The sequence below is a fragment of the Sus scrofa genome, chromosome 2 (assembly GCF_000003025.6).
Source record: "Sus scrofa isolate TJ Tabasco breed Duroc chromosome 2, Sscrofa11.1, whole genome shotgun sequence".
NCBI lineage: Eukaryota > Metazoa > Chordata > Mammalia > Artiodactyla > Suidae > Sus > Sus scrofa.
The window spans coordinates 134755487-134776060 of record NC_010444.4 but is presented as its reverse complement, the minus strand read 5'-3'; the positions used below and the strand labels follow the sequence as shown (position 1 = coordinate 134776060).

Here is a 20574-nt window from a genome sequence, read left to right as displayed (position 1 = left end):
TGACATATGCACCTATTGCTAAGTCCTTTCAATTATGTTCATGGAGAAGATGCCAGGAGAAAGGATAGTCGTTGCACATGGACATGCTCATGTAAATATAGTCACTGAGATGAATTTTGGCTTCTGGGGCCTGGGGAGTGTTAGGTTTTGAGTTTTCCTAAGGAATGTGCCATAGACTCTGATGTCCTGCCAAACATAGTGCAAGGGTACTCAGGTAGATGCTACTCCAAAAAGTTAACAGTTGGTACAGTACAGTCACAGACAGATCAGACACCGGCTCCCAAAAGGTCCCTGAGGCCTGCTGTGCCAAGCATTACTTGCTGTCCATTTTCTGCACTGATGGGAATGTTCTCTTGCACTGTCTGCCACAGTAGGCAGCGGCATAGGGAGTTCCCTGGTGGCTTAGCAGTTAAGAATGCAGTATTATCACTGCTGTGGCAGTTTGATCCCTGGCCTGGGAACTTCCACATGCTATGGGTATGACCAATGAAGACAAAAAAAGGGAGTGCCCACCGTGGCTCGGCGGTTAACAAATCTGACTAGAATCCATGAGGATGCAGGTTCGATCCCTAGCCTTGCTCAGTGAGTTAAGGATCTGGCGTTGTCATGAGCTGTAGTGTGGGTTGCAGATGCAGCTCGGATCCCACGTTGCTGTGGCTGTGGTGTAGGCCAGCAGTTATAGTTCCGATTGGACCCCTAGCCTGGGAACCTCCATATGCTGTGGGTGTGGCCCTAAAAAGCCAAAAAGCCAAAAAAAAAAAAAAAAACAAAAAAAAAAACCAAAAAACAAAAAAACCCACCTGTGGCCAGTACAGGTAGATACTTGGATTAGATACTGGATTGGGAGCAGATTTGAGGGGGAGGGGATGGGGTGGCTGGAGGACAATGGGGCTAGGATCTTGGGGCTGTTTACCTGCCCGTTCAAGAGCATTTTAGTATTTGACAGCCAACAGTAACTGGTACTGAATACCAGCCTGCAGTGTGCTGCGAAACAGGTCCAGGCACAAATATGTTAGGAAAGCCTTAGATGACTTTACATGAAGTAGGCTTTTTTCTTCCATGTCTTTTCTGGGTTCTAGTTAGGCTGATGCACAAAGAATCTCTATGATGGGGTGTATTTGATCAGAACCGTGTTTCTGAAAACCACAGGTTGGGAATCACTGATACATAGCAATAAAGGGTTTCAGATAAGGACCAAGTCATAGGAGTACCTGAGAGGGAGTGGTCTGGAAATGGGCTTTTCTCATCTCCCTCCACAGTCTCTAGCCCTAGGTCTAAACAGCACCCAGCAGTAGGCAGGCTGGCCGAGGGAAGCCAGCTGGCATCACTCGCAATGTCTAGGGAATGAGGCAATGGCAGTGAGGGGTTGCTCAGGGAAACCAAGCCCTGTGGACGCCTCTTCCATTTTTTTGGCCCCAGAAGCTGCTTTGACTTTGACTTTGACACCCACCCGCCTTCAGGCCCAGCTACCTGTAAGGAGTGTGGGAGAAGGAAAGATGAGCAGGAAAATAATGAAAAAACTGGAAAATGGGCAAAGTTTAGTCAGACATTCTCTGCCAAGTTCAGGAAATAGTGTTCCCTGGTCTGGAAGTGCCGTGTGAATGGTAGATGGCCTCCTGCTGGGTGGACATTCTGCTTGTGGATGCCTGGGTAGCCTCCAATCTTAAGCCCTGCCCATCAGAAGATCCACCTGGACTTTTCAAGAGTTAGTTAGCATCACCTAGGGGCAGAAGGGGAGAGAGAAGGGTACAGCCCTTATTGAGGAAAACAAGACTGGGGAGGCTAGCTTCTTATAGCTTCTAATGGGGCTTGAGAAGGTCTTCTAGTGGGTGGCTTTTCTAGCTAAGGATGGCTGGGAGTGGTGTGGCCAGGTAGGGATGGGAGGGAAGGGATGCAACCCAGACCGAACAGCAGGGACTGCTTCTGACCTTTCTTCTTGTCCTTCAACCTAATCTTGACAGAGAAGGTAATAGATATGTTGAAGTCCCAGGCAGGTACAGAAATCTCTCAAGTTCTAATATGCAAAGCTCATCACTTCTAAGTTACCAAAGTGGGAGAGGCACTCCATCAGTGAGCTCCCAATCTCCAGAACCAAGATGGAGTTCTGGTCTCCAACTCTTACTCTAGGCACCCTAAACAACTCCTTGTAATGCCCAGGGGGGGACCCCAAAACTCTACCCCTCCCATCACAAGGGAGTTGGGTCCTAGGGAAGAGACCTGGAAGAGTAGTGTGGGATAGAGCCAGACTTTGCAGGATGGTAAGCTGTCCTAGTACATCTCACCGTGGACCTCAACCCACACCTGACAGGAGAAGGAAGAAAATCCAACTGCTCACCTATGGATGATGCCAGCTGACACAAACTTATTAGCCAGTGTCGGAAATGGAGCAATATCGGCATAATCTGTGTCAAATTTGGATGAGTTAATTTAAGTTCATTCAAAGGACCTGCCAATGCTTCCGTGGCACATTTCCAAGAATTTCAGTTTAAGCACTAATGGTAGAAGCTCTTGGCTGAGGAAGCTAGCGGCTCACTGTAAGATCATTGTTGGCATTGTGATGATACCACTGTCAGGAAGGACCACTTTTCAATGGGGTACACTGGCAATGTGGGGCTCAGCCCCACTAGCCAGAGCTCCTGCTAAATCTATAGAGGTTCAAGGGCATTTCCGGTTAGTAAAGGGAGTTTCTTTGCCTCACTCCAAAAGGGTCACTTTAGATGGTTATTTTTCAGTCAGCTCTCTTGCCAGTAGCAAGAAAGCTAGAGGCTAATATGCCAGTTGCCCATACTCATGCTCATGGCCATGCTCACTGTGGCAGAAGACCTTTAGGGAAGACAGGTGCAAACCGTCCCTTCTTGGTTGTATCGGTTTTCAACATCTCTCAGTGCACTGTGTGCAAGATAATGCTTTCTCAGATCTCTAAAAATCTTGGGTGGGATTGCCAAAGAAAGAACTAAAGTCTTGGAAAGAGTCCTGGCCTGGCTGGAGGTGAAGTCCTTTCCTCTGGGAGTGATGCCCACTGGCTGGTGGGGCTGGGTCACGCCCAGGCTGTCATCCTCTGGGACCATTTGGTCTTCTTTCACACAGTTTGCACATATCCAAAAATCCTTGTATTACTAGGGTACAGGACTCCTCAGCAGCCCTGTTGGAACACCCAGGAAGCTTTTGTCTGTCAGATGTAATGCCCTTTCTTACTCTGGGCACAACTAACCCTCATCCTGAGGATGTGTGAAATTCATCCGAACTCTGCACTATCCTTTCCCCACATGTGCCAGCAGTCACAGGGGCTTGCAAGGAGATCAAAGATCTCATATACTCCCTTTTCCAGGAGTCAGAGTACTGGGCAGGGTGAGACGTGTCTTTGACAGCCAGAGCTCCCTTGTGAGGCCAAGTCTAAGTCAGCACAAGGACATAGCTTGTTGGCTGCCTGGTTTTCCTAGCTCTAGGGAGTTCCCACAAGACCCATTTCTGCTGAAATCCTAGGGCTGGGGAGCTGAGAAGAAGTCCCTACTTCTGCAGGCTCAAGGGTGAGGCAGGCCTAGGGAATCTATGCTGAGTTTAATTTTAATTGGGGAAATATTGGAGGCAATGAAGCAAAGACATGGGGACTAAGTACAAGGGAAGAGACAGCTATTTATCCATTGTATCATCCCTGATCCAGCTCCACGAACTCAGAAAGGAGCGGAACAGGAAAGGACCTCACTGTCCAGCTGTGTAATGACAGCGTAGCGTCAAGTGCTCACTCTGCACCAGGCACTGTGCCAATTACCCTGTGTGCACCATGGCACTGGCACCATACCACAGCCCCTGTTCACAGATCCGGAAACCAAAGCTCGACTGGCATAAGGTGCTTGCCCAGGATGATTCAGCTAATCAGTATGAGGCCTGAATTCCAACCCACATCTGTCTGTGCCCAGAACCGAGACTGGTTCCACAATGTCAGGCTGCCCACAGAGGAGGAAACTGAGGCCTCGGGAAGAAGTTTGGAAGAGCTTGCCTGGGGCAGCTAGCACCTCAAGCCAAAAAAGCATTTGGGCCCTGCATACTCCTGCGGAACCTGGTGCTAAACCACTTGTAGGCAACCTGCTGCTGGGTCAGGGTTTCACAGGTAGCAGAGTAGCTACTTTGTTGTAATCTATTATGAGTCAGCAGCTCTCAACACAAAGGTTTATAAAAGAAAAAAGAAGAAGGAAAAAGCAAAGGAAGAAAGCATTTGGGGACACTGAGGGAAGGCAGCAAACCCTAAAGCTGCTCTGGACACTGTGCCCTCAGTTCCCTGCCCCCACTCCAGGCAACGTGGCTCTGTGGCTACGGTCCTAGGGTCCCAAAGAGGTCCTAGGGTCCTCAAGGGGAGCAATGCCCCACAAATGTCCTGGAGGCCACTTGCAGTTTGAAGGGTGTGTCCCCCAGGGGGTGGGACACAGGCCTGTAACTTGGTCTCAGTGCAGGGGGCAGCTGAAGCACGCAAGTCTGTTTATGAACTGGCTCCCAGCTCCAGGGGACTCTGGCCTGCCAGGTCTTATCTCAGGGATCAAAGAGGACTTTTCAACTGCATTTCTGCCTGAGCAAAGCAACTGGATCTCTCTTGTTCTGCTTTAAATTAGACGCTTTGTTGGGTCTTGAGGTCCTCAGAGATCTAGACTCTGGGTGACTGTACAGGTCAGGACCAAAGGTGCCTCCCAACTCTCAGGCGTAAGGTTGGAGCCACCCTCTGGCTGTACTGAGTCTAATCCTGGCTTCTTGGTCTCTGAGAAAACCCAGCATCTCTGGGAGCTGGCTGTTTGCTATCCTACATCAGGTGAGCTCTCAGCCACACTGGCAGGCTTCCTTCAGGGAAGGCCTCCCCAGCCTGGGTGCCTCTCACTTTCATTGCTATCCTTATGCCGTAGATTGGCCTGGGTTCTTCTGTTTCTGCCCTCCCTTCTTCCTTAACAGCCAGGGGATGTGGGGTATCTGGTTTACTACCAACTTCTGCCTCACATTGTCAATCCTGAATCTGCCTAGAATTAAGGCAGGTGCAGTGAGGTCTTCCACAGCAGTTAAAAATATTCAGCCACACCTTTGCTCAGACAAGTGAAGAGTTGTACTTGGGATCACAGTTCAGGAGTAAAATAAGTGGCTCAGGCCACATGAGTCCTGGGGTGGGGGTGGGGGGAACTGTGCACAAGCTTCTCCGAGAAAGCTGACTTCATGGAAAGAGGAATATGTGTGGTTACGTGAACATGGAGTTGGTGTTTGGGGATCTGGGGTGAATAGAGATGGGGGGAGTTGTTAGGCCAGAAAAGCAATTACTTTCCTTAAAACAGAACAAGTCAAGAAGTCCTTTCATGTTGCCCACACAACGGTGATGGTGAATTGAGGCGCGGAGGTGAAGGGTGGTTGCCTCTGTGCGGAACTCGGGGCTCCCTTCTCAGGGTCCCTTCTGGGCTTGCCAGGGTAAGGGCTGAGCTTCTAGGTGTATGGGAATGGGATGTGGCAGGAGGAGGACCTGAAGGGTGTCCAGCCACCTAGGACTCAGAACAGCAGTCCTCACCACACTTCTGTCATGACCTGGAAGCAGCCAGAGTCTTCCTCCCAGAAAAACATCTGTCCGCATTTGGGAGGCCTGCCTCGGGATACTCGGGCGGACACCCATTTGGGTTTCTGGCCGGACTGAGACACATGCAGTGTGGCCTTGGGGCCCTCCCATATCTGACAGCTCACTTAGGTGAAAACCTCACCAGTCCCCTTCCTGCCTGCTATTCCCCATGTGCCCAACCCCCTCTGGCCAGATGGCAAGCTCTCAAGGGACCAGCAGCTTATCTGCATATTCTCACAGGAGGAGGTCCTGCACAGGCAGGATCTGTGCATGAGAGCACCTCCTGCAAAATTCTGTGTTGGCAAAGCCCTGCAGTTTATCTCTGCTCACCTGCTCTGTCCAATGTCCACCTGATTCTCTGAGTCCTTCCTTGGGGGACAAGCCAGGATGGACTCTGAGGTGCAGGAAGCAGGCTAAATGGCAGAGAGGGCACAGAGTGCTAACTAGCTCTGCCCCTGCAGTAGAGCCTTGGGCAGAATGCGCCACGATCAACCAGTAGCCAAAGGCCCCAGAAAAAGGGCCACTGGGTCCTATGACATGCAGCACAACCCATCCATGTCCCTCAGCAGGACTTCTGGCTAAGTCATTAATTACTTTATTAAAAATGTACACAAGTAAAAAGGAACATGTTTAATTGTATAGAGTAAGAAATATAAATGAGTAAATAGAAACATTAATTAAAGCCACCCGCACTATACCACCCAGAAGCAATCAGGCTGTTAAATGTTTAGAGACTGGGTGCAAACACAATTTTTCACTCCCCTGTGCATGTATTGAGGAGCTCTGTCCCATGCAGACCCAGGCATGGTCCCAGGAGTGATGCCTCTGCTAGGAGCACTGCAAGCAGGAATCTACTTTCCTGGTACTCGCCTGGGGCCCTTCCTCAGGCCCCAGGTCTCTCTGCTCCCAGATACAGTGCAGAGTTTGGCATCCGAGAGTCCAAAAGGGTGGACTTCCAGGCTGTCAAGGTAATCTAGAGTCGATTAGGAGGGACAAAGGGCCTTGGAGGCAAGATGACCAACTGCCCAGTTTGCTCGGGACTGAGGTGTTTCCTGGGATATGGGACTTTGAGCATGCAAACTGAGAAAGTCCTGGGCACAGGCCTTGTCTGGCCCCTTCTTCCTTGCACTGTGCACAGGCCCTCCTGCTGGATCTTAGATTCCTCAGGACCTCAGCAGGCATCCCAGGGACAGAGGCTCCACAGGGGGCCTCCTGCTCCCTCAGGCCCCTACAAAGTTCCAGCCTGAGGCCCAGGGAAAGGGTCAGGGATGGGAATGAGTAAAGACAGACCGGCAGTCATATTGAGGAGAGGAGCCAGGAAAACTGGCTGCCAGGGGCAGACAGGGATACAGAGGTAGAAGGGCTCCAATACTTGGCTGCCTGTCCCCACAGCACTGGAGCTACCTTTAGCTCTCAGGGTCTAGGCTCTTTAGTTCTCAGAGGCTAGGCTCTGGCCCCAGTCCTTGGAAGCCCTAGGGTCTCTGGGCAGTTGGGAGGGGACCCAGGCACAAAGGACAACTCTAACAATGGTGGCCATACTCTGTTTTTTGGCTTGTCCTGCTGTCTATGCCTGAGAATGTGGCCCTTGGAAAACCCAGAAGAGTAGGTGGAATAGTGGTCCATGGTAGAATAAAAATGTCCACATTCTAAAGCATGGAATCTGTGACTATGTTATGTTACACGGCAATAGAGAATTAAGGTTGCTCATCAGCTCAGAAAGATTATTCTGGATTTTCTGGATAGGTCTAATGTAATCACAAGGGCCCTTACACAAAGAAGGAGGTAGAAGAGTCAGAACCAGAGAGATGGCGTTACGTGGAAGCCGTTGCTAGTTTTGAAGATGGAAGAAGAAGCCAAAAACAAGGAATGCAGGTGGCCTCTAAAACCTGGAAAGGGCAAGGAAACAGATTCTCTACTACAGCCACCAGAAAGGAATGCAGGCCTGCTAATTCACTAAGACCCACTTGGGACTTCTGACCTACAAAACTAGAAGATAATAAATTTGTGTTGTTTTAATCCACTTAGTTTATGGTAATTTGTTACAGCAGCAATACTGGGAAACCACCTGAGGGATATAAAAATCCACTAGTTACAGTCAGTCTCACAGAGAACCACAGTCCCTCTGTAAAGACCCTGTTCTGTTCTGGGATGCACAGTGACCCTGGAGCCCTGGGCGGGGAATGAACCTTCACAGCTTGGGTGGGTCAAGAAGGATGCCTGAAGAAGAGGGCCTCTGCTGGAAGCAGCTGCCTCCTTGAACTCACTACCCAAAATTCCAATAATGCTAGCTCTGAGCTACCCTGGAAGAGCTGCCCTGAGGTCAGGCCACCCAGCACACCCAGCCAGAGCCAGCAGGACTTGCCCTAAGACTCCAGGGTGGCGTACCGTGGCCTTTCCACATGCCCATAATACTCAGCTCTCATCTTTGACCTCACTAAAGGGATTCTGTTTAGCTTAGGAAAAGCTAAAACTAGAAAGAAAAGTTTAGAGGAAAAAAAAATAATTAGAGTGGATGTCAGCAAGATCTTCATAAAATCCCTGCTCTGTCACTTACTGGTTGCATGGCCTCAAATAAGACACTAAACCTCTTATCAACTGTTTCTTCATCTGTACAATGGGTAATAACAGCTTCTGTCTTACTTGCCTCGCGGGGTGTGTATCTTGGGTAAGACAACACATGAGAAAAGGCTGTGCTGCACAGACTGAGATGCTGTTGTTATTAACCAGTAAAATAATGATCACAACCCCACAGGCTTCTGTTTGGAGTGGATGATCACACATCCTGTGTCAGGAAAGGAAGGGTGAGTGCAGATTCATCAACTCTGCCTTGTTGACAGGCAGGAGGCTGCAGCCCCGCCAGGACAGTAGAGAAGGGCTTGTCTTTCTCTGAGCCACTGCCTCGGCGCTCATACCGGACGTGAGACACAGCCACCCTGTAACCCGCAGGATGTCCTCCTAACCACTGCAGGTTGGGGCTTCGCAATTTTTTTTCCTAAGAAAAAGTTTCTCTAGATTCTTTTGCATAAAAAAGTCCCCCCCCTCATAAAATACTCTCAATTTACAGAGAAAAGGTGGGACATGAAACTGTACACAATACAATTACAATCTAATGAATATATAATTTTATATGTGGGACACCTACTGGAAGAAATGCATCAGAATACTAATGGTGATATCTTTGGTTGGTAGGCCCATAGGTGATACTATTTTCTTCTTTTTATTTCTATAACAATAATGCTCTAACTACTTTTACAGTTAGAAAAATTATACATGTATAGGTATATATGAAAAGTGCCAGGGACTTCCTTTTGTGGAACCACAAACTGGGCTGGAGGAATCATTTGAGCTGGATTCTGCACAGGCAGGAGTCCTGAACTTGGCCCTTGCTGTGAGACCTCGGAGACTCACTACTTTCCCTCCCTGGCCTCTGTTGGCCTGGCACAATATTCTTTCGGATTCTCACACCTCGATAATTAAAGTATTCTCCTCAGTCTCATTCATCCCTGCTCCATACCCAGCTTCCAGTGGCTTCTCTTTTCCTAGATAATTCCTTGCCACTTCCCTCACCAGCTTCACTTCTCCAAGACCTGCCCTGGGAGTTGCTGCCTCCTGGCATTTGCTTGCATCAGTCTACTTCTCAGTGCCCTGCCCTTCCTTGAAGAACAAAGCCTGTGCAGCCAGCTGGCTGGCAGTGAACCCTGCTTCCCTCTAACTTGTACATAACAATAGCTACCATTTATTGACTATTAACTTCAGGTCACATGGCAAAAGTGGTCTCATTTAATCCTAGGCCACCAGCAGCTGCTGCAGAGACTTATATTTGAACAGCAACCCCGGCCCCATAGTTGTCCAGTGTAGTGATTCTCTCTTGCCTCTGGGCAAGAGGGTTGTATTGTTAATCTCCGTTTTGCTATAAGGTAACTGAGGCTCAGAGAGGACAAGTCAATTCACCTGTGGTCATACAGTGGGTCTGTAGCAGAGCTAGGATTTGATCTCTCGACAGTTCATTCCAAGTTCCGTGTTTTTTCACTCCCACAGTGGTGTCTTTCTCACACAACAACTCCCACAGTGGTGTCTTTCTCACACAACAACATTCCAGCGATGGGGGGCAGGAAGGATCTATTCTTTTTTTTTTTTTTTGCTATTTCTTTGGGCCGCTCCCGTGGCATATGGAGGTTCCCAGGCTAGGGGTTGAATCAGAGCTCTAGCCACCGGCCTACGCCAGAGCCACAGCAATGCGGGATCCGAGCCGAGTCTGCAACCTACACCACAGCTCACGGCAACGCCGGATCATCAATCCACTGAGCAAGGGCAGGGATCGAACCCGCAACCTCATGGTTCCTAGTCGGATTCGTTAACCACTGCACCACGACGGGAACTCCAGGATCTATTCTGAGTTGAACACACCAGAGAACACTCAATGACTGTCTGGTGGAGGTGGTGTGGGTCGCAATGAGTTCACATCTTCCTGGAGTGTCTGGGAAGTTCTGGGGGGCAAGAACAGGCCTATTCTATTCACTGCTATATTCCCACACCAAGCAGTGCTTGAAACATAGGACATGCTCAATAAATGACAATAAGTTCATGATTGTTCATTCAATTAAAAAACCAATAAAGTAAATAATAGCAGCTAATATCTACGGAGTGCCTACCTTTAGCCAGCTCTCAGGGAGTCTCCAGGAGAGTTGAGGAGGAATATAACACTGGATAACAAGGGCTACAGCTTGGGGTTTTATGTCCAAAAAGTGTCTATATAAAGGCCATGAGCACACCAAAGAAAGAAAGATGCTCAGCAGCAACCCAGTACCATGTCAGAGGCCAAGACAGCAGATATCACCATCCACAACTTGAATATGCTGACTGCCAAAGCATACTAATCCAAATTTGCCATCTGCATCCATGGCTCTGCCTCTTTAGACCATGTGTGGATACTTTTATTGTCTCTCCAGACTGGGTAATCCGAATACTGAGGGCTATGGGACAAACAGTCATGGAAACCAGTGATATTTAACTTGGAGAAGAAAAAAGGATGGTCTTCAGTACCTGATTGGCTGCCGCTGGACCAGAGCCCTAGGTACCTCCTGAGGAAGTCTGCTCTTGCGGGCTGGGATGTCTGGAGATGGACCAGAGAGGCAGGGCACCTGGCAGGCTGCCTCTCTGGGATCCAACGGGGCCTTACTCTCTATAGCATACACTCTGCACATTTGCTCACATGCAAAAGATTTATTAACTGTCATCTATGGCCTATACCAGGCTAGAGAAACAGGGATGAATAAAACAAGCTTGCCAGCTTAGAAACATCAGCACCCTAGGAGGCAGAGTCAGGAAAGCCTCATCTTGCGGCCTTGGACTCCCAGGTGTGCACCCCACAAGGCTCTGTCTCAGCCACCACTGAAGGCCATTTTCTTCCTGTATTCTGAAGGGGCCAGGCATATGGCAGGTAATCAGTAAATACACACAGCCCTGAGGAGGGGATGCTGGGATGCAAACTCCAGCTGAATCAACACTCTGTGAGAGCCAAGCAGGGCGGGTCCCAGGTATTTGCACGTGTCCTTCTGCCCCTTCAGATCCTCTCAGGTCCAGCCAGGTCCTGACGATGGTGTCTTCCAGCCTCCGTCCACAACCACTGGTTCATCTTCCTGGGCTGTAATGATAGGTCAGAGGATGTCCTCCGATCCTAAATTGCCTATTAGCCTTGATTTTCCATTCCTTTCAAGGCTGATCATCTGTAGCAACAGTTGTGGTTCGGCAAACAGCGTGGAACTCCTGAGTGCTGTTCCAAAAAAAGGCTCACGTGGGATAAAGCTCATTCTGCTGTCCTGTCCAGTCACTGCACTGTTCAGTGCTGGAAATGACATACGTACACGTTTATTTTTTTATTGCAAAGCAATAGTTATGCAGAAAAATGCACAAAGCATATGTTCAGTTTAACAAGTATAAAATGTAAATACCTGTATGATCACCACCAGATCAAAAGATAAAACAATGCCAAGACCTTCAAAGACACCTATGTCCCTGCTAATCACAATTCTAACCCTTCTCTGTGGTCATGAATAAACTGACTTTTGTAACAATAAATTCTTTATTTATTTTGGCTGTGCTCACTGCATGTGGAAGTTCCTGGGCCAGGGATCAAACCTGTGCCACAGCATCAATCCAGGCCACTGCATGGATAATGCCAGATCCTTAACCCACTGCACCACAAGAGAACTTCTAAATTCTGTTATAGTTTTACTTACTCTACATATATCCTTTAACAATACAGTTCAGTTTTGCCAGTTAAACTTTTTATGAGAGGAATTGTACTGTACGTATTCTTTTGAAGTTTCATTTAACATTATGTTGATGAGAGTCACAGTATTATTACAGTATTCTGATCCAATATTACAGTATTATGGGTCACTACAGTTCATTCATTTTCACTGCAGGAATATTTCACAGTTTATTTTCATTCTCTAGCACTGATGGGCATTTGGACTCCTGGTGCCGTGTGAATATGTGTGACTATTGTGGGCTAGAGTTCAGTTAAAGCAGATTCTGAGGAGTAGACCTGCTGGGGTACAGGGTACATGTATTTTCATCTTTACCAGATCATTTACGTACTTTTCTTTTCTTTTCTTTCTTTTTTTTTTTTTTGTCTTTTTGCCACTTCTTGGGCCGCTCCCACGGCATATGGAGATTCCCAGGCTAGGGGTTGAATCGGAGCTGTAGCCACCAGCCTACACCACAGCCACAGCAATGCGAGATCCGAGCCGCGTCTGCAACCTACACCACAGCTCACAGCAACACCGGATCCTTAACCCACTGAGCAAGGCCAGGGATTGAACCCGCAACCTCATGGTTCCTAGTCGGATTCATTCGTTAACCACTGTGCCACGACAGGAACTCCCTATTTTTTTTTTTTTTTTTTTTTTTTTTTTTGGTCTTTTTGCCTTTTCTAGGGCCGCACCTGCGGCACATGGAGGTTCCCAGGCCAGGGGTCTAATCAGAGCTGTAGCTGCCAAGCCTACGCCAGAGCCACAGCAACATGGGATCCGAGCCACGTCTGTGACCTACACCACAGCTCACGGTAATGCTGGATCCTTAACCCACTGAGCAAGGCCAGGGATCGAACCTGCAACCTCATGGTTCTTAGTTGGATTCGTTAAACAGTGAGCCACGACAGGAACTCCTATGTCCTTTTCCATTCTGAAAATGTTCCTCAGGGAAGCAGTGCTCTAACAACTGAACATTATCCGGGATACGGATACTCGCTAGAGGGACAGAGGAAATGAGGGATGCCTGCACTTGCAGTTTAACTGGCCCACCTTTAGTCCTCTGAACTCGTCCCCTCCAGCCTGCCCATCCCGTCCCCTCTGTGCCCAGAGGCTGGGGCCTCCCAGTAGCACGCTCTTCTCCAGCCTCTCTACTTCAGTGATGCAGCTAAGTGAGGGTGGGAGGAGGCTAGGAATGAGGAAGTGGAAACCACCTAGGAAGGCCCAGAGAAGTCTTGTCCACAAACCTCAAGATTTCAGCAGTACACTCTGTGGGAGAGGAATGTGCAGGCTGCCCACAGAGCATGCATGCCTAGGAGGCACCAAAGCCTACAGGTGCCAAGTTGTGCCACCGGACAAGCCACCACTTTGCACTGGATTCCTGCACATCAGTCACTCCATACCCTCCTCATCCCAAGCCTCTGAAGTAGGTATTATCATCCCAGGTCACAGGTGAAGGTACTGAGGCACAGAGACATTGGCCGACTGCCAATGTAGTACAACAGTTAACAGTGTGGGGGCTGAACCTGTAAAACTGGGTTCCAATTGCAGCTTCCCTACATACTGGTGCAACATAGGGCCAGTTACCTGACTTCTTTAGACTCAGTTTCCTTATCTGTAAAATGGGGCTAATTCACTCACAGGTTTACTAAGAGAGTTAAAAGAGAGGATGTGTAGAGGGAGCTTAGCAGAGGGCTTGAAACAAAGGAGGAAAGAGCAGGAATGAGGAATGGGAACTATGGAGTTCCAAGGTCGCCAGGACAGGATGGGCATGGGAGGGGACATCTCATCTCGGCAAGCTGAGACAAGGCCATCAGCCGAGGGAGCAGACTGGTGCTGTGTGAAGACTCAGTCAGTGGAGGGCTGGCTAGGTGGACTCCGAAACGTGGGCACCCAGGCAGTCCTGTCGCCTTGACACCTTTGCTCAAAGCTCTCTCCCTATCTGTGCTGCTTCAAAGGGCAGTGATTTCTGACAGGCAGCAGCTGGATCCCTGCACATGTGGAAGCTTTAGCCCAGCTTCAGCGCTAGCCTGCAGGAGGCCGCATTGGCTGGCAGCAGCAGTGTCAGCCAATGGGCAGCGAAGGCTGTTGCTAAGGTCACTGGTGAACCTTATTTGGCTATATTGGGCTGACCCTGCATTCACCTCTGAGAACCCTGGGAAACGCCAACCACAGATGTGAAGTGAACGTCTCAAAACCACAACTGCATTTCCTTTGAGAAAAGAATCGACTCTCCTCTCAAGCCTGCCCCACTTGGGCTGGACACCCTCTCTGCAGTGGCTTGCAACCTCAAGAGAGAAGAGCCTCGGTGGGGAGTTTGCTACGAACCCATCCTGGGCAGGCCAGGGCAGGGAGAGGGCAGAAGCTACACCCAGAACACACCAAGGACCTGGAAGGCTTCTGCTCTCACCCTAGCAGCTGCCGACCTTCAGCCCAAGCCTGCCTGCACACACCCTGAAGTGTTCCTGGCCCCACTTCCTGCAGCCTTGGGAAGCGGCTGGTATGAGGAAGACCCGTAGCACGCAGGGAGGAAGTGGGCCTGCCCAGGCCCTCACCATCTGCACCGGCCACACTGTTTCAATGCAGCCTACAGCTCAAACGGTTGGCGGTTTCAGTTTTTCACCTTCCTTTGGTACACCTTCAAGCTAACATTAAATAAGTAAAACTGCTGCCCCACCCCAGACAAATGGGGGAGGGAAGCTGTGCCTTCAATATTTCCAAAATAATACTGTTTCTTCATATTTGTACAGTGCCTTCGGGTCTGGGAACTGTGCTGACATTTGCCATCTCGTTGGACCCTCACAAGCCCTGCTAAGGTAATAGCTAATGACAACTGAGCCCTTGGCAGGTGTCAGGAACAGGAATTAACTCATAGAATCCACTATCACTGTTCCCACCTGACAGAAAAGAAAAATGAGGCAAGAGAGACTCAGTAATTGGCTCAAGGTCACATAGCCCATAAATGCAGAGCTGAAATTTTACTCTGGAATATTTAAAATTCCACCCTTTTATCTTCTGTTATACTTCTCTTCCAGGCACATACACAAGAACAAATCCCATTAATGGATGAGAAAGTGAGGCTGAGAAGAATAAAAGGTGTGGGGCCTGATGTTAAGGCTGCTCCCCATGTTCCCATCTCCTCCCGGAAGACCATCCACTGGCATCCTTCTTATGTTCCCCCCGCCTTTTTTTTTCTGGCTCTGGCTGCACCAGAGGTCACACCCACACCACCGTGGTGACCAGAGCCATAGCTGTGACAATGCCAGATCCTTACCTTGCTGCACCTTTTTATCACTATGACAACCTCCCCCAACCCTGGCTTGTTTCCTTTTGACCCAGGGGCTAAAGGTGGCCTTTCTTTTCTGGGTAGCCCAAGAAGCCAAGTGTCTCGGCCTGTTGGGAAAGGCTATGTGAGCCCATCTGTCAGGTAAGGGGGACAGAACTAGGGCCATGGAGGATGAGCCACAGAAGCACCCCACACCCCCTCCTCTCCCTCTAAGCCCTCACCTATACACACTGGGACAGTTAAAGCATTTCACAGGCAGGAGTCTGGGGATAGCAGCACTGGGGCATCTACCTGTCCACTGCCTCCTTCACTTTCAGGCTGCCTCACTCATGGAACATATACTTTTTCATGCCCCTATCAAGTGTCAGGCACTATTCAAAGAATCAAGGATATAGCAGTGAATAATACGGACCTGAAGAGTTTTGTTCCAGGAAGGGACAAAGATGGGAGGCAAATAACTACACAAATAGCTGGAAAACCCGGTGTCCTATGAGAGGATGCACCCACCTTCAAGGTCTTAATCAAAGGCCTGTGTGGCATTGGGGGTGGGGCAGCCAGGAAGGTGCAGAGTTGCAGGTAGGGACAGTCTTGGCCCCTATCCCACAGCCCTTCTCTCCCCCGCATTCCAGGCCCTTCAGGAAATCTGCTTCCATGAAAGCTGCTCTGTGGTAGCCTCAAAACTGCCTCAAGCAGTGCCTTTGCGGCCAGCTGCTTTTCCGTGTTTGCGCCTGGGTGAGCACAAACTCAGGTTTGAGTGCTGTGGGAGACCAGCAGGGAGGGCAGACTCGGGCGTTTGATCTCTGATCCTCGGCTAAACTCAGGCACCTCCATTGCTCATCAAAGTTCTTCGTGTGCACGTGGGAGAGGCCCAGTGGGGCAAGAAGCTGCTGGTACCAAATGCTGGCATGAAGTGTTCAATTCTAAGAAACATTAAAATTTTTTTCTTTTTCAAAAATTTTTTGTTATTTCCCCAATACAATTTTTTTCCCTACTGTACAGTATGGTGACCCAGTTACACATACATGTATACATGCTTTTTTCTCCCATTATCATGCTCCATCATAAGTGACTAGACATAGTTCTTATTCTAAGAAACATTTTAATAATTAAATATTTTCAGATTAGTGGAGAATCAGGGCCCTTTCTAAAGTACCTCTGAAAATAGTTTTTCAACATAAAGTGTGAAATTAGCTTTTGCTGGAGAGGAAGCCCTCCAGGGCTGACAGTAGATGGCCAGGCTGGGGGAAGCTGGTGCAGCACTGTGCATCTTTGCTGGCACCTCCTGCCCTGAAGACGGCTGTGGCAACCCTGTATTTGTGTGCCAACTGCCAGGGTGCTTAAAAAAAAAAAACAGCTCCACCTTGCTGCCTTTGCTAAACATGCTTTTCCCTCTTCCTCCACTTTCTTCCTCAGGGACTCTCTGTGTGGAAAAGAAAGCCCGACTCTTTGGGTTGTGAGGCTGTGATTTCTAGTTTCATTTTCCAGTTTCCATTTACAAACTGCTCTGCCAGCTCTCCACTCCCCATGCCGCAGGGCACTACAGAGGATGAGGGGCAAGAAAAAAGCATTCCAGCCAGTACCCTGCTTCCTGGGGCTCACAGAGGGTGGGGACTGGCTGAAACTTGGGAGGAGGTTGTTAATATGCAGATTCCTGGCTCTCCAGCCTCTGAGGCAGTAGAATTGGGCCCTTAAAATTTGTATTAGGTATTAATAGAAACAAAAAAAAAAAGAAAATTTCTATTAAGAGCCCCTAGGGTCCTTTTGCTCTGTCCCTGCTCATTTGCAATTTAGAGCCTATCTAATTTCAAAAGTATTTAAGGATATTTACATCTGTATTTTTCCTGTGTGTGTGTGTAAGAGAGAGAGAGACAGAGAGAGAGAGATAGAGAGAGGAAGTGGGTTGGGTCTTCCAATGTACCCTTGTCCTGGTTTAACCCTGGAGAGAGCAGGTGGTCAGGTCCCCAAGCCTGGCAGATGTAGACCTTTGCTAATCTCTAGGGCAAATTTGTTCTTCAGTGTTTCTAGTATCACTTTTTGATCAATCATTAATCAAAGTTGTAATAAAAAGATAATCTTCTCAGGACTGGGCTATAAAGGTCCTGGTTAAAACCATAAATAAACCCTTCCATGGAGGCCTCAAAGCCAAGAGAGAGGGTCTCATGTCTGTGGCTGGATTTGGAAACAAATGAAGGTTGGGCACAGACATGAACTTTAGTCACCTGACTGGCTGTGGCCTCTTGCTTCACCTCTCACTGCCAATGAAGCTGGACATGTCCTGGCTCCTGGATCAGGTGACAAAGCTAGGGAAGGAGGCTGTGGCTGGGCCCAAAGGCAGGGGCCTATAGGTACCTCCGCAAGGTGTGACAGCTGTGGTGTGGCTCTGGGGCCAGGCCTGATGGCAGCCCCCGAAGCCCACAGAGCCCATGTGGTGGAGGGCACCCTTAGTACTGCCTGGGGTGAAGGAGGCTCACTTCTCAAGGGAGGAAGAGAGGAAGTGGCTGGTCCTCCCAAGGGCCAAGAGGGCTAGACTGTGGGGCCCTCACTCCTCTCCAAGCTCCCTCACAGTGAAGAGGGCAGATGTGCTCCCAGGGGCATGAGGTCACTGGCTCTTGACTGGGTGCAGAAGCTGGATCTAGGAGCTAGACAACAGGGATAATGAGAGGCCCAGCACCAAGTCCAAAAAAGCAAGAACACCAAGGCACAGCAGGGGACCTGGGCCAGATGCAGCCTGGACCAAAAGACTTAGGGTTTAGTTGTCGCGAGTTTGGCAGGAACTAAAACAACTGCATCATCCAAGACAGCGGACATGCTCAGGTGGACAGAGCAAAGAAGGGCACTCTCTGAGAAGGTAGAAAAGGCACTCACTGTTCTCTCCAACCCCTTCCGACATGCTACTGGGCCCTCTCTGTACTATATTTTCAGACACAGAAGAAATGGGCATTTTCAGAGAAATGTAACCCTAGAGGTGCAGGGCAGTGAAATCAGGTATGAGAAACTGTTTGAAGGACTGATGTCCAGAACAGGGTTGTTTCGGATGGCTGGAAGGGAGGACGAAGTATCAGTGGAACAGTCGAGACACATGCGAGGAGGAGACTTTCTTAGATCCACTGTGGCTTCCAAAGACAGATAGATACACACACACAAGCACACACACACACACACACAAGCACACACACGATTTTTTTTTTCTTTTTAGGGTCACACCCACAGCATATGGAAGTTTCCAGGCTAGGGGTCAAATCAGAGCTGCAAGTGCCAGCCTATACCACAGCCTCAGCAACGCCAGATCCAAACTGCGTCTGCAACCTACACCACAGTTCATGGCAACGCCGGATCCTTAACCCAATGAGTGAAGTCAGGGATCAAACCTACATCCTCATGGATACGAGGCATTACCACTGAGCCACAACCGGAAGTCCTGATATATATATATATATATATATATTTTAATGCCACACCCACAGCATATGGAAGTTTCCAGGCTAGGGGTCAAATCAGAGCTGCAGGTGCCAGCCTACACCACAGCCTCAGCAACGCCAGATCCAAACTGCGTCTGCGACCTACACCACAGCTCATGGCAATGCCGGATCCTTAACCCAATGAGTGAAGTCAGGGATCAAACCTACATCCTCATGGATACGAGGCATTACCACTGAGCCACAACCGGAAGTCCTGATTTTTTTTTTTTAATGGCCACACCCACAGCATATGAAAGTTCTCAGGCCAGCGTCTGAATGCAAGCTGCAGCTTCAACGTACGCTGGATCCTTTAACCCAGTGCCCTCGGCTGGGCGACCCAAGTCACTGCAATCGGATTCTTAACCCACTGCAAAATGGCAGGAGGAACTTCCACACATGCTTTTTTTTTGAGAGAAAGATAAACAACAAGAAAGGTATGGAAAGATAAATGCTGAAATTTTAACAGGGACTTTCTCTAGCTGGTAAGATTATGAATGATTTGAATTCCCCCCCCCTTGTGCTTATCAATAGTTTCTAAAATGTCCATAACATACCCAAATTACTTTTTTTATAATGGTAAAATAGACATAAAACTTACCATTGTAAGCATTTTTAGTGTGCATTTCAATGTCATTAAGTGCATTTACATTGTGGTGCAGCCATCACTACCAATCAGCTCCAGAATTTTATCATCCTCAATACAAACTCCAAACTCATCCAACTAATTCCTCATTCTCTCCTACTACCAGTGGTGGCAACCACCATTTTCCTTTCTATCTCTGTGAATCTGATCATTCTAGGTACCTCATGTAAGTGGTATCAACATTTGCCCTTTGGTGTCTGGCTTATCTCACTTCTTAGCATAATGTTTTTCTTTTCTTTTTAAAAGCAAATCATCACCTTTTTTATTTTTAAATTTTTTAAAATTAAAATTAAAATTTATTTTTTTCTTCACCACACCTAAAGCATGTTGAAATTCCTGAGCTAGGGATTGAACATGCATCCCAGGAGTGACCTGAGCTCCTGCAGTAACAATGCCAGCTCCTTAAGTCGATGCACCACAAGAAAACTCCCAGCATAACGTTTTTCAAGTTTCCTCCATATGGCAGGATTTCATTCCTTTTTTAAGGCTGAATAATATTCCATTGTGTTCATATACCACATTTTGTTTACCCATTCGCATATCAAAGCACACATGGACTGTTTCCACATTTGGGTATTGTGAATAATGCTAACAATAACTGGGTGTACAAACATCTCTTTGAGGACACTACTTTCAGTTCTTTCGGGTATATAGCCAGAAGTGGAACTGCTGGATTATATGGTAAGTTTATTTTTAATTTTTTGAGGAACTGCCATACTGTTTTTCCACTGCAGGCTGTACTATTTTGAATTTCTCTCAGCAGGGCACAGGGCTTCTAATTTCTCCATACCCTCACCAACATTTGTTATTTTCTTTCTTTTGTTTTGTTTTTATTTATTTATTTATTTTGGGTCTTTTTTTGTTTTGTTTTGTCTTTTTAGGGCCACACCCGTGGCACATGGAGGTTCCCAGGCTAGGGGTCTAATCAGAGCTGTTGATGCCGGCCTACACCACAGCCACAGCAACACTAGATCCGAGCCGTGTCTGCGACCTACACCACAGCTCATGGCAATGCCGGATCCTTGACCCACTGAGTGAGGCCAGGGATCAAACCCACAACCTCATGGTTCTTAGACGGATTTGTTTCCGCTGTACCATGATGGGAACTCCTCTTTTCTTTTTTTTAATAATAGCCATCCTAAAGGGTGGGAAGTGGTATCTCATTGTGATTTTGACTTGCATTTCCCTAATCCAAACTACTTTCCTTTTAATCCAATTTTATCTGAATCAAATCCTTTGTCCTTTATTTCTCAATAATATGGACCGTTTCCTCCTTTTCTGTACCTAATATTTGCATAACGGGTTTTTTAAATTGTAAAATACACATAGCATAAAATTTACATTTGTAATCATTT

At 48.2% G+C, this 20574-nt stretch overlaps 1 protein-coding gene and 1 long non-coding RNA gene across 11 annotated transcripts in view; one reads left to right on the top strand and one right to left on the bottom strand.

Annotated features, from left to right (window-relative positions):
- The window catches only part of SLC22A5 (solute carrier family 22 member 5), a 186835-nt gene that overhangs the window by 71515 nt on the left and 94746 nt on the right, over positions 1-20574 (bottom strand). For 2 of the 10 annotated variants that reach the window (XM_021085430.1, XM_021085424.1), the window contains one exon: positions 10782-11423. The exons of 3 other annotated variants lie outside the window; for them this stretch is intronic. In XM_021085430.1, the coding sequence (XP_020941089.1) occupies positions 11369-11423 (55 nt within the window). In that variant the 3' untranslated portion in view covers positions 10782-11368. Of the gene's footprint in view, positions 1-10781; positions 11424-20574 lie in introns of those variants that run through there. 5 more of the 10 variants (XM_021085429.1, XM_021085425.1, XM_021085426.1 and 2 more) reach the window with 4 other exon arrangements.
- LOC110259703 lies at positions 14345-15006 on the top strand. The gene is made up of 3 exons (XR_002342096.1): positions 14345-14433; positions 14583-14648; positions 14868-15006. It is a non-coding gene; the product is annotated as an uncharacterized LOC110259703 (long non-coding RNA).